This window comes from Zingiber officinale, chromosome 2A (genome assembly GCF_018446385.1).
Source record: "Zingiber officinale cultivar Zhangliang chromosome 2A, Zo_v1.1, whole genome shotgun sequence".
Taxonomy (NCBI): domain Eukaryota; kingdom Viridiplantae; phylum Streptophyta; class Magnoliopsida; order Zingiberales; family Zingiberaceae; genus Zingiber; species Zingiber officinale.
In genome coordinates, this window is record NC_055988.1 from 85,443,377 (window position 1) to 85,457,822 (window position 14,446).

Here is a 14,446-nt window from a genome sequence, read left to right on the forward strand (position 1 = left end):
TGGTTGATTTAACGATTTATTTAAGAAATTAAGAAGTAAATGGAAAATTTTGCATTTTGCATTCTAAATAAACGGAGCTACCAGATTTTATTCATCTCGATCCAGAATTTTTTAAAAAAAAAAACAATTGACGCAAAGCTAATTAAATCACTCTGAATCGAATATACAATAATAACGTAGCGATTTAAGAACTTTCGATCGTTTCATGTCATCGTGAATCATTGGTTCAACTTGTCTATGATCTTCGATAACGATGAGATTGTGCCGCAAACGGAAGAGCTCGCTCCGATTGTGATGATCATAATGCACAGAAACCCCTACGAATCAAGATATTTTTTATATATAAATTCTCGTAGATAAGTAAAAGTAAGATGATGAAAAATTAATAGCATTAAATCGGAAAGTAATAATGATTTTAGAAAAAAGGAATTGTAAGATGATGATTTGTTTGCAACCAATAAAATTTAATGGAGAGTTATAAATTCACATAATTGCTAACGTTGATGAACAATTTACGGACAAAATTGTTTACAAAATTATTTAAGCCTTAATTATTATTATTTACATCTATTTTTATTTATATTTTAAAAAATGAAACATAATATACGTTTTATTAACTAGGCTAATGTCTTAACTTATTCTACTATTGGTCAATTCAATTAAAGATTGGGTTTTATTTCCATAAGTTTTTTAATAAATAAATTTTAACAAGTTAAATAAAATAAATAAATAAATAAATAAAATGTGATCGGATTTAATCTTATGTGGTTTTCTTAATAGTGCTAATCAACCAAACAATAAGATTACCTGAGTCCTTGTAACTTTTCTTCGAAGTATGCTCAAAAAGCAAACGCATGGAAGAATCAAAGACTGCAACAGCATGATGAAAAATATGAAAGGTAGATCATTTTTTATGAGCATTGTGACAAAATGATTTTGCTTCTAATAAAAACATTCATAACTTACCACGAGCATTGTAAGCGAAGACCCAACCAAAGCCATCACCAATCCTGATGTCAACAAGATTACAAGTTCGATCGAATATTTAATAATAGAAAACAACGTTGGAGGAAATGAATTCTCATTTAGGCATCGAAGTGGGATCTTTGGTTCGAACCAAATTCCTAAGATTTATAGCAAATTTACAGTATTTAATACAAACTCACCGAAGAATGGAACGGAAAGGGCCACACCCAGTGTAGAAAGGACAAGTGTTGTTCTTATCATAATGGGATATAAAAACGTCTTCATGTGGTTTGATGGAATCAATTCCTCCAAACTCATTGCCAAAGGGATGATAGTCAACGCATATCTGTTCTTGAGTCAAGGTAAATAAAGATCCTTGTGATATCTGAAATAAATTATGTGATGAACTAACATAAAATAAATGCTAGTAAAGAACAACAGTTCCCGTTATTCATCAGGTTATATGGAGTAGTTTGTAAAGGATATTTAGTAATTGGATTCACCACCTACAAAGAAAGGCCAAAGAGATAGCATCAATTTCTAGCTAATTGTTTCCGTAGTAAGTTGCATAAGAATGTCAAGGGGCAAGCATTACTGTAGTCCAAACAGCGATTTTGGAGGCGACAAGATTCTGTGGCATATTCAGTGTGAATTGTGACATGGTCGATTCCCCAAACATAGTGTAGCCCAATGCAGCAGCCCCGGCAAACAAGAGAGTACAAACTGCAAAACTACATATACAAGATTGGGAGATTGTCACTGTTTTACATTGTATATATGTTACTAGATATACGAGTGACGGTAAGTTGACGTATTGAATTATGATTCACTCACCATGTAAAGAGCACAATTGGGAACTGAGTAGGTTTCTTCAATGAAGAATATATGTTTGGGAAGACAGCATGACCGGAGTAGCAATAGCCATATATGCCAATAGCAATAGGAATACCTTGTAGGTTTAGGAGAGTTCCCTTATTTTCGAAACCCACTTTATCAAATGCACCCTCCCAAAACAAGCTCATGACTACTAGCACAGACGCAATGACTCCTCCAACTGCCAAGTGTTGACAAAGAAATAACTTGAAGCGATTTTACTTCATTTATGCTGAAAGTTCATATTTTCCGTAAATTAAGATCGAGTAATTATTTTGTATCGTAAGATATAGTCACCTGATATGTAACTAAGAAGACTTAGATCTCGGAGCCATGTTGTGGGAAGAACTACAAGAGTGGTAAATATAGCAAAGAGTAGATGAGAGTCCATATGTATTCCACCTAAATCCAGATGAGCATTTGGAAACAATGATGACAAGTTATCCCTCTCTAGTAGAATGTACTCAATACAGCAAGCCTGCAAAATTTATAAATGAAAAGTGATTAATAATTGGAAATATCAATTTATTTAATAAAAAGTAAAAAATTATGAATAAAACCTAACAAGATGTTTCTAATGTAATAAGAAAGCCCTATGTCAATGTTTTCTTCCCTTATTGAGAAATGGAAGCGTCTATGTGAGGGGTGGTTTAGGATTCATGTTATGTTACTCCTTTTCCTATTCTAGATGGTGAGTTTCTATAAAACCTACTTGTAGTTTTGGTAGTGATCATTATAAGGGGCTATTAAACGCAAAACTTCATGTGATTGTGATAGCAATTCCTAAAGAATGAATGACAGAAAGAAAGAATAAAATAGTGAATATTGAATAACTATTTTTATAATTGGTTCATATGGATATTATAAAGAAAAGTAAAGGAATATTTTCACAATGAAAAAATATCCTGTAATTTTTTTTCTTAGCCTTCCTTGTTACCATAGTTGATCCATTTGATTCACTTAGCTTGCCCTGGCAAACCAACCCACTCATTCGACCAACTCATTTGATTTAAACAATTCTACTAGCTTATTCAGCCAATTTTGTCTCTGCATGTAATTATGAAAGTATTGAAACATTCCTAGTCAATGAATTGATGTATTTAGATACTCCTTGGTCTAACTAAGAAACTATTACTCACTAACGGGAGACATTGAGATGTCGAGAGTTAGAGGTGAATACTAGTTATGATAACTAGTTCATCGAAGTGATCTGCTGTAAGACTTCATATGGTTCTCTACATATATGGATATGCCTGTCAAGTACTTACTATAGCTCAAGTGCAAATTTCCTTCGACTTGAGATATTCAAATCACGTTGGTCATGTAGGCTTATACTTTGACATCTTAAGCAAAGCATCTCCTTGGAGATGTGAACCTGAGATAATTGGATATAAGTCGAAGTGTCTGAAGGTATTTGGATAGTCCACAAAGGATTCACCGCTCCTTGTGAGGAGACGTATACCCTATGTGTTGGTATCCCAAGGTGATTTTGATGTAATCATCCAAGTCAGGTTAGGTCCTGTTGATTCTAACCCTGTGTCTAAGTGTGCATAAACTTAGGAGCACAGGTAGTCGAGCAAAAAACGCAGCTAACGAGAAGGACGGCACGGAAGAGAGTTGACGGACTCGGTGCGTCTGAGGGATGAGATGCTGCGAAAGAATACGCGGGCGGACGAGAAGGGAGCGTGCGGTGTTTTCGAGGGACGAGAAATCGGAGCGAAAGGTTGCTCGAGGAGACGAGCAAAAGACGCAACCAGCGAGAAGGACGACACAGAAGAGAGTCGACGAGCTCGATGCGTTCAAGGGATGAGGCGCTGCAGAAGAGTACGTCGGCGAACGAGAAGGAAGCACGCAGCGACTCCGAGGGACAAGAAGTCAGGAGCAGAAGATTGCTTGAGAAGGTCAGAAGTTGGGTTTGAGTGAGCTCTATTCTGGATAACCGAGATCGCCCAAACGAGCAGAGTCGGAGCGGAAGACCCGGATCGAAAGTCAACAAAATGTTGACTTTTCGGTCTGTTGTTGACTTTTCGGTCTGGGGCGCCCGGAACCCTTCCGAGCGTCCGGACCATGATGTTTATCCAGAATGCGTCAAACGCGATCCGTTGCGACGGGAATAAAGTTTTATCCCCTCTAAGCACCTAGAACCCTTCCAAGTGTCCTGACCAGGGCTATAAATACAATCCTGGTCCCAGAAGCTAGAATAGGACTTGAGAAACACTTGTAATTGATTCTAGCTTTGTCACTGTGAGCCATCAACGTTGTAAGAGGCTTCTCCGCCTGAAAGAGACTTTGATAGTGAGCTTCAACTGCCTTGGATTAACAGTCTCCCCGGTTGTAGCCAAGTAAATCGTTTGCGCCTCTTCTTTCTTTTAGTCTCTAATTTATTATATGCAAATGTTAGTTTAATTTAGCATAAAAGATCGAGAAAGGTTGTTTTAATTTTGCAGTCAGCCGCCCAGGGGTCCTAGCAAGTGGTATCAGAGTCAGAACGCCTCAGAAGAACTAACCGCCGACCGAAGCAAATAAGAAATTGCCAGAGTTAGCATCTACCCACCAATGTTCGAGGGGGAGTTTGTGTTTTGGAAGCGACAAATGGAGGTATTTCTCAAGACAAATGGGGGGGGGGGGGTAGGGTGAATAGCGTTTCACCCAAATTGATCATTTCTTCCTACACTTGTTAGTTACGCAACGAAAATACAAACAAACAAGTAGAAAATCAATCTAAATACAAGACAAGAAATGCAAACCAATCTACACGATCATTTAATGTGGTTCGGAGATTAGGGCTCTACTCCACGGTTGTCCGTAAGGTGGACGATCCCGATTCGCCGGTGGATGACTCCCCGCCAAACTCCGGCTAACTCACGTAGCTCCTTGTGGGTGGAGAAACTTCACCACAACTCTCACAAGAACACTTGAGAAACTAGGGCACAGGTAGACTACTAATAGGGGTCAACCACCTCTATTTTGTCAACTTCAACCAAACTTCCAATGCTTGGTTATAAAGGCCACGAGTTGGAAAACCCCGCCTACCAGTCGACTGTCAAAACCATCAGTCGACTGCCCTATGTGGAGATTCGACCGTTACAACCCAACGGCTATATACCAGTCGACTGATACTTCCATCAGTCGACTACTCCACACTAACCGAACGAACAGAAGCATTCTGTTCGCGCCCAGTCGACTGCCCGGTCGACCGCACCAGTCGACTGATGAAAACACCTGTCGATTGCTACAGTACTGCTACAGTAACGCTGCAGTAAACTTTAATCTTAGAATTTAACCCCCGAGTACATTCACTCAGCACTCGTCCTCGCCCGACCAACCTAGTCCTAGCCTTCTAGCCTCCTCCATCAGTCTTGCGTCCCTCGGATGCCTCCCCATCCTTCACGTCTTGCCTTCTGGAGTATCCATCGATCTTGTCATTGTTGTCGGGTCTTCCTTTGCCAAGAGGTCGCGCCTCCGGGACTTCATCCATTGTCAAGTCACACTTGGAGTTACGTTGCCAAGACTACATGCTTGGACTTACACCGCCAAGACTCATCCTTGGACTTTCCTTTGCCAAGATCACCCTTGGACTTTCCTTGTTGTACCTGTATCCTACACACTCACAATGCATATCAAATACAACAATAAATCTAACTTAAACCTTTGCCCAAACATCAAAACCTAGGGTACCCAGATTGCTCCAACAAGAAGGACTAACCGTCGATCGAAGCAAACAAGAAATGGTCGGAGCTAGCATCTACCCACCAATGTTCGAGGGGGCGTTCGCGTTTTGGAAGCGACGAATGGAGGTATTTCTCAAGACAGATTTTAATATTTAAATAATAATGAAATATGGTTATGAAGCACCGAAGAACACAAACAGAGAAGAAATCAAAAAACACCTCTAAACTAAAAAGCAGCGTGACGATTTTACGTTAAATGGTTAGGCTGAATTTCATCTTTTAAGCCTACTACTGGTTGAAGATCTCGACAAAATCGGCGACTACCAAAGTGCAAAAGAACTTTGGGAAATGTTCTTGAAACTCCATGAAAAACCAAAAGAAGCCGAATTCAACTCCTTGATGGACACCAAGTCATCATCAGAAGAATCTGAAACCGAGGAAATTGCCGGAATAGCTATAATAACCAAGTACCTACCAGAAAACAAAGCAAGCTCATCCTCAATGAATAACGAAAGCATCGATAAAGAGGGAGCATCGTCAAAGGAAAGCATCACTACAGGGGGAGCATCACTACAGGGGGAGCATCAGAAATCGATATGGTGTAAGTAAACTTCCTCCAGAGTAATTATATAAATTTGTACAAATGCTAAGTAAATCATTGTACAAGAAAAGAACAAAGTATATCAAATTAAAGAAAGAATTTGCATGTCTAAAAGAAGAATTTTTGAAAAATTAATAGATGAAAATGCAAAATTAAAAGATAAAATAGAAATATTAGAAAAGGATAATTCATGCATAAATGTTTCTCTTGCTCCAGAAAGAAATTTCAAATATCATCGAAAGCTAAATTGGTATTATAAATTTCACAAGGGGCAAATTATAAAATTGTCTTAAAAACATGTTCCTAAAAAATTCTTGATAAATCCAGTAGATAAAAACATATATTGAGTTCCAAAATCATCTTTAAATTAAATATCTTTGCATGATTTATGTTCGAAATTAATTAGAACTTAATTTTTTTTAGAAAGAAAACTTTTTCGAACTTGTTTTGTTTGTGAATTTTCTATAAACTCTCGAAAAGTCAATTATTGAAATTTTATATTTCTGCAGAGTTACTTACTTTTATATATTCTCAGAAAATATCTCAAATTTTTTTTAATAACTATGTTTAAGCTTTTTTTAAAAAAATATGACTTTATGTAGAACAGAAGTTATTTTTGCTAAACATGATATATTTTTTTCTACTCTACTGTTATAAAAATTTTCAGGATTTTTTTCTCCAAGTCTAAAAATCCAGATTTTCAACTGCTTAAACTTCCTGATTTTTTTTCAGATTTTTTAAACCCTTATATTTTTTTCAACCTTCTAAGTAATATGTTTAACATACCCCACTTTTAATGTGATCAAAAGGAGGAATAGTAAAAAAAGATTAAGTCTAGGGGAAGGGTAGTACAAAATTTTAAATTTTAAATTTTGCACTTAATTTTTGTAGTTGCAAAATTTAATATTTTTTACACTTGATTTGTGTACTTACAAATTTTTTTATAACTGCTATTTGTTTACCCTAACTTAACTTAGGTTTGATCATATTAAAAAGGGGGAGATTGTTGATACCCCAAGGTGGTTTTGATGTGATCAACCAAGTCAGGTTAGGTCCTGTTGGTTTTTAACCCTATGTCTAAGTGTGCAGGAACTTAGGAGTACAGGTAGTCGAGCAAAAGACGCAACTAGCGTGAAGGACGGCATAAGAGAGAGCCGACGAACTCAGTGCGTCTGAGGGACGAGATGCAACAGAAAAGTACGCGAGCGGACGAGAAGGGAGCGTACGATGTTTTTGATCGACGAAAAGCCGGAGCGAAAGGTTACTCGAGGAGACGAGCAAAAGACACAGCCAGCGAGAAGGACGACACGGGAGAGAGCCGACGAGCTCGGCTCGTCCGAGGGATGAGACGCTGCGGAAGAGTACACCGGCGGACGAGAAGGAAGCACGTGGCGATTCCGAGGGACGAGAAGTCAGGAGCGGAAGATTGCTCGAGAAGGCCGAAAGTTGGGTTCGACTGAGTCCTATTCCGGATGACCGAGATCACCCAAGAGAGCGGAGTCGGAGGAGAAGACCGGTATTGAAAGTCAACAAAATGTTGACTTTTTTTGTTCGGGGCGCCCTGACCCAGTCTGAGGTGCCCGGACTAGTTCGGGCACCCAGAACCCTTCCGGGCACCCAGAACCCTTCCGGGCACCCGGGCATGTTTATCCGGAACGCGTTAAACGCAATCCGTTGCGACGGGGATAAAGGTTTATCCCCCTCCAGGCGCCTGGAACCCTTCTAGGTGCCCCGACCAGGGCTATAAATATAACTCTGGTCCCATAAGCTAGAACAGGACTTGAGAAACACTTGTAATTGATTCTAGCTTTGTCACTGTGAGCCATCAACATTGTAAGAGGCTTCTCCGCCTAAAGGAGACTTTGATAGTAAGCCTTGGATTAACAACCTCTCCGGTTGTAACAAGTAAATCATTTACGCCTCTTCTTTCTTTTAGTCTCTAATTTATTATATGCAAGTGTTAGTTTAATTTAGCTATAAAAGATCGAGAAAGGTTGTTTTAATTTTGTAGGGTTGTTCACCCCCTCTAGCCAGCCGCCCAAGGGTCTTAACACTATGGCCACTTGTCAGAATTATTACTCAAAGTCTTTACAAAGCATCACATGTTAAGAGTATGAGTCTTTTAGACACATGTAAGAGTAATTTGAATCCACAAGACGAGGAAGGATTACTTTGGCTAGGTGTGACGTAGTCAGTCTAGTGAAGACAAACACATAGACCATGTCCTGAACTAAGTGGATATAAGATGAGTGAAAGGAACAAGACACAACTCTTTGTAGCTGCTGAAAGGTTTAGAACTAGTTCTGGAATCAACTATAATTTTTTGATTAATTGGGGATCATGATGTACTACTAGGTATCACTCATAATTGATCCATATTTAAATAATTAATTATGGACGACTAAGATAAACCAGGAACCTATTGGGTCACACACTACAAGTATCTAAAAGACATAAAACAAATTTGAAAATTCGATTTTTCAGATCAAGAGAAAAGATGTTTGGTTGGGTCAAACGAAGGGCAAATATGGAATATATTTTGTTAGAATAGAAGTGCAGATAGGTCACAGCTCCTACGGAAGAGTTAGATCCTATTTGGTTTAGTAATCAACCAAATTGGTTTGGTTTAAACCAAGTTGGTTTGTTTGTGAACCAAACCAAGAGGTTAATGGGCCAAATTTTTGTTAATAAATAGTTATTATTTATGAAAGGAATTACAATTCCACTAAAATTGATATTTCAGATTTATTTCAAAACCAAATATTACTTATGCTATGAAAACTCATACAAAGCAAATAGCTAGTCCTATAAACCATACTATGAAGAAAGTTTGATTGGAACATGATTGTGAGTTCAAAAGTTTTTTAAATTAAAAGACAGTTTGAATTCAAGTGTAACTTACATACAACTCGAGGTAGAGAACTATCTGCAATTTACAAAAAAGAAAAAAAAACAATAAGTATTAGTAGATTTGTTAAAAGGGAAAAGAACATGAGAAATTAATATGCTTTATACATACAGAAATGACAAGGCGACCAGCAGTGCCAAATGCAGCCTGACCAATGTCAGGATAAGTCTCAAGTCCTTCTTCACTATCCAAGCAACAGCGCAAAAGAATGCCAGTGTACCAGGAAAGCAAAGCAAATATGAGAAGTATGGACAGGCTGAGCCATCCTCCTTCTTTAACAGCGTAAGGAGTAGAAAGAATTCCAACTCCACATAGCACATTAATTCCTGAACATAAGTTATACATAATTTTAGCACAATTGATAATTCAACAGGGGGAGAAAAATAGTAAGGCCTAATCCAGCAATCCAAAAATATAAGATATCTGATAAGAATTATATGTTTTCCAAACAAGTCCAAACTTTATCGGTATTATATGAATAGGAACATAATTCAAATTAATAAGAAATTTCGGTTGAGTACACACTGACCGTTGAGCACCGCTTGTCCGTAGGAACAATTTTTGGCAATCGAAAATTCATGAGAGACCTTCTCTTGTATCTTCTCCAAGGATGGCTTCCTTGATGGCAGTAATAGTGTATGTGAGCTCTGCCTTCTTTCAATTTCATCATGTTGTTCTTGATCGGCAACAGTGGTTGGCAACAAAGGCTTTATAAGTGATGTAATGATTTCTGGTGTGTGCTTGGTTGATCGAAATGAGGAAGAAATGAAGGAATTGGACAATCTGTTAAGCGTTGGAGTCCCCAGAAATCCTATGGTTGGTGATGTTAGACTACTATACATGTCCATTGATTGCCTGGAACATTCAAGGGAAAATGGGTAGCATACGTTAAATCTGAGCATGATCACACCACACATTATACAGCATTAGAAACAATCAGACTATGTTTAACTAATGTAGATATATATAACCATCATTGATTATAACTCAAGTAGTTGCAGGGAGATGCTAACAATTTTTAACTAACTACAGTTTTTAATCAATCTATTCAGAAGAAGCTGAACATTACAGATTTTTTTAAGAGAAGAACAACCTGCAATAGTCACCTGAATTACCTCCAATGACTACAATGTTCGAAAACAAATTTATCACGTTCAAGATTTTCTTATTTATTCAAGTATTGCATCTGAAAGGGATAAACTAACACCATAGTATACTACTGATACTATGAGAAACTAACAACATAGTATGCTACTGTATACTACTAATTTAAATAATTAGGCTCGAGTTCGGCTCGATTTCTAATCAAGTCAGCTGGAGCTCAGCTCAAGCACAGTCAACTTCGAACTTGAGTCGAGTTTTGACCGAGCCGCTCGCAAGCGATTTGGCTCATTTGCACCCTTAACCATGACATTGCAACCTGTGGTGATTTGAGTCCTAGGCAACATGCGAATCTTCACCCTCTGTTTTTAAAAATTGAAACATAATATTTTCAAATTAAAATATAATAATAATTGTATTTTTATAACTCCAACAATGTTTATTTACCATCATAAAAAAATTAAATATAAAAAAATATATATAAAGATAATTCCCAAACTATTACTACTTTTCTAGTTGCAATTTTTTAATTGATATATATCTAGAAATTATAGAAATAAATTCTTCTATCAATATTATTTTTAATAATTAAATGTTAAAAATACATTTTAATATTTTAATAATTTAATATGAGATAATACTGGCTCAACAGGCCCATGTTACGCAAGTCTTGGCCCACGTTTTAGCCATTTAGTAGAGCATGGCGCCAAAAGAGCCAATTCAGGATACGAAAAGAAATGATTTAGACTGCATGTCCATGCTGTTTGCCAGTTCCTGGCGTGCCGACAGGGCAGGACTGTTTATTCCCACTTTTGCCCTACCTTGCAAACTGGCCCTAGCAATTTTCATGGCTTCGTTTGAGCAAATTCGTAGACCTTCAATGATCACCATATATTGTTGGGATCCTCAACAAGCCAAGCATACTACTGCTACATGCCATTCCCACGGTTTGGTTCAATTATTGCTAAGCTATATCATCAAACACAAACTACGCTACTGCTTTGGTTTCTAGATTTCTTTGTGATACATGCTTAGAAGTGTAATTCTCGTACGCCAACAAAGATGGTAGATCAAACAAAATCCAAGCTTATGAGAGGACAAAAGGAAATCTTGACTGAATTCTAACAAAACTATTGAGATATATATTTAACTTGAGAAACTTGTATGTCGGAGAACAGTGAAACTCAATAGAGTGAGATGCCGCAGCATAGAAGAGATTAGCTAAGCTTAGATAAAAATAAAGCTTATAGAAAAACTTCCTTGAAAGTTAATTTTGGCTATATTTTCGTTGAAAAAAAAGAGAGAGTTAATTTTGGTATTATTGAACATAGCGTTTTAATGGATGGAAACTGGCATTGAATAGGAATGACTGTCCCGCAATCCCATCAATTGCATCAACAAACGAAATAAATATTCCTTGCCAATTATCAGGGGGGAAAAAACACCCTGGCTAATGATCTGTCGTATTGAAGAAGAAATACCCCAAAATACTAGGTCTCCGATAAAACCTTATCTCAGGCCCCAACTGGATCCAGATCGTACGGCCGGGAAGCAGGATCTCCCCTGCCGTTAGATCTCGATCATGGGTCAGGCAAGGGGTTATCCAAAAGGTGTCCGCGGTACCTGTAACTTTGGGGCCAATTGGTGGAGTACGAACTTGGCCTGCTCCGGGGCGCACTGCCGCTATCGCCGTCGTCGTCGGGAGAAGAAGACGAATCGGAACTCTCGGAGTCCTCTTCGGCGGCGGATGGCGACTCTCTTCGCCCTCCCTCCTCATTGACGCCATCCTCCGTTTCCTCCTCCTCCTCCTCCTCGCTCTCGATGAAGAGACTGCGATCGGACGCCAAGTTGCTCATCTCTCCCCTTCAATCCCACAAAAATCCACGCGCGCGCATCAGCCGAACGGTAGATCTAAAAGCTAGTGAGGCACAAAAATGAAGATAAAGAGAGAGGATCGAACTTACTTGAAGGGGAGTGAAACCTCAAGAGCTGCCGCAATCTGAGATGAAGCAGAGAGAAGTGTGGCGAAGCGAGACTGAAGAAGAATATCCGATGTGAATTTATAGTGGCAGATGATCAAATTACACTTTGATCCCTCAAGTATCAAAATGTGCTTCACGCCCCCTAGTTACATAAAATGCGTTCTCCGCGTTAGTTTCTAAATTTATTTCATTTGAGTAAAAGAAATAATAGTCATGGCTGTCCTTCCAGATAGTCCTCTACTTCCCATAATCCCATTAAGAGTCAAATTACGAGGGTATTTATTCTCATATATGGTCTATATTAAAAAAAATAGATATTCATATTTTATTTCCATTAAAAATTAATTTTAAAAAAAATTCTTGATGTAACGATAAAATTATTATCATGTGATTAAAAGATCACGAATTCTAATCTGTATGAGAGAAATTTTATGCATCCGATTATTTTTTTTCAAGAATTAATTTGAAAATTTATTATAGTAACTACTTGACCAACTAGTGGAGTTATCTAAATTTATTTCATTATAGTAAAAAATGATTTACTCATTCAAATACCTCTCATATATATTCCGTCTCATGTTAGTAAAGGAAAATAAATTAAAAAATAAATTTATAGCCTACTTATAAATGACGAAAAATGAAAGAATGTTTTTTTTTTCACTAAAAATTAATCCTTACCCTATTATAATAAATGTCTCCCTCTCAAACTTATGCAATCCCATGGGAACGCCTAAATTCGTTTCATGAAATGTATGGGTGTTGAGTGAAATTTTGATTTATTCCAGTGGTCAAAAAGGAAAATCTCTCGTCATTTAAACGCTATCAAGCAAAATATTTAGAAGGCCAACCCTAATTAATGCACCAGCAATATGCTAAAAAATAATTTATATATTTATACAATAATTTAAAAAAAATCTTTAATTGATAAAATATTTAAATATTTTTTAATTAGTATTACATATTTAATTTATATGGATTAATTTTAGACATGAGTTATTTAGTTTTATAAATATTTTTTTTATTGATTATCAAAAATAAATTAAAAATTATTTACAATAAATGGCCATCAACCTATCATTCTTGGGTAATGATTCATTTGTCCCCTTGGAATGGTCTAGTGGCTAGCGCATGAGGAGTTGCCACTATAAGGTTTGGGGTTCAAATCTCGGCAAAGTCGAAATAAAATGTCTCCCTTACGTGCTAGTCACTATTCCAAAGGCTAGTAGCCCGGCTGGTAGCCGTCTGTGATTTACCTCCTCCGCGTTGGCCCTGAGACGAATTGGCGAAGACGCTGGGATCAGCCGCCCATGATTTACCTCCTCCGTGTTGGCCCTGGAATGGGTTAGTGGAGACGTTGGGGATGAACATATTCACCTTTTTGTCACCATGGATAATCATTCATTTAAAGAATATATATTAATTATATATAAATCATGTAAAATGATAAATTGCTTAGTATCCATACTCTCAAAAATATTAAAGTACGCGGGTATATTTGAGGATAAGACATTGTAGTTTTTAAAATGGTAAACTTTCATCTATCAGAATATTTTAATAAATAATTTCATGAACAATAATTTTGATGTTCTAATGGACTTATCCAATTGATCACCGAAGATAATATTATGTCAATTATTGTTATGATTATTATTATTAAATTATCGAAGTTTAAGATGTATGATTTATGCTCATATAATTAATTAGGTATATTTTAATATTAGTCAAAATTATTTTAATTTGATTAAAATTAATGAAATATTATTAGAATAGTTTAATCAAAATTACTATAATATAAAGCCTGCTGCAATAATATTGGATCAGGTATTTTTGAAATATGAGATATTTTTTTATATTTTAAAATGAGAGTGTTTTTTAAAATAATAAAAATAAAGATGATTTTTAATTTTTTGCCAAATAATTGAGATAGAGATGTTGGGTATCAATAAACGTTAAATATTGAGCACCGTGGTCCGCGATATTTTGTCGGGGTCCTTAAATATAATTTTATTACGGACGATAAATGTGATATTTAATTCTATTTACTTAGTTATCTTATTAATTTCATAATTATATTATTTTATTTATCAATCGTTATATCTAGAAGGTTGTGATAGAATATTAAAATTGTCATCTAAATATCCGTAATACTATGATCCTAGTTATGATTTATCTATAGAAATTTTTCCTCCAAATAAGAGGTGCAGCTAACTATGACGTATTTGTAAAAAAAAATTCTTTAAATTGAAGGCACAATAAAAAAAAATATTGAACTTTTGAAAATTTTCATGAAATCGGATCGATTATTCCCATAATTCCCATAATGAGAGAGAGTCAAATTGATATT

General features: G+C 36.5%; 1 protein-coding gene across 1 annotated transcript; it reads right to left on the minus strand.

Moving 5' to 3' along the window:
• Positions 1–36: 36 nt before the first annotated feature.
• On the minus strand, positions 37–12,212 carry LOC122041406 (amino acid transporter AVT1C-like). The gene is made up of 13 exons (XM_042601069.1): positions 12,085–12,212; positions 11,744–11,983; positions 9,549–9,874; positions 9,131–9,345; positions 9,014–9,037; positions 2,137–2,317; positions 1,801–2,020; positions 1,562–1,697; positions 1,453–1,472; positions 1,167–1,312; positions 967–1,010; positions 808–870; positions 37–317 (listed from the first exon to the last, which is right to left on the minus strand). Exons 2-13 carry the CDS (start codon positions 11,974–11,976, stop codon positions 219–221), a joined length of 1,707 nt encoding a protein of 568 aa, XP_042457003.1. The 5' UTR covers positions 11,977–11,983; positions 12,085–12,212; the 3' UTR covers positions 37–218.
• Between the last annotated feature and the right edge of the window lie 2,234 nt (positions 12,213–14,446).

What these genes read in the sequence shown, in the direction of transcription:
- LOC122041406 (XM_042601069.1), bottom strand. Translation starts at nt 11,976, where the DNA reads ATGAGCAACTTGGCGTCCGATCGCAGTCTCTTCATCGAGAGCGAGGAG. An exon ending in AAATCGCTGTTTGGACTACA is followed by an intron (nt 1,473 to 1,561) that starts GTAATGCTTGCC and finishes CTTTCTTTGTAG; the next exon opens with GTGGTGAATCCAATTACTAA. An exon ending in CTTCGCTTACAATGCTCGTG is followed by an intron (nt 871 to 966) that starts GTAAGTTATGAA and finishes ATGCTGTTGCAG; the next exon opens with TCTTTGATTCTTCCATGCGT.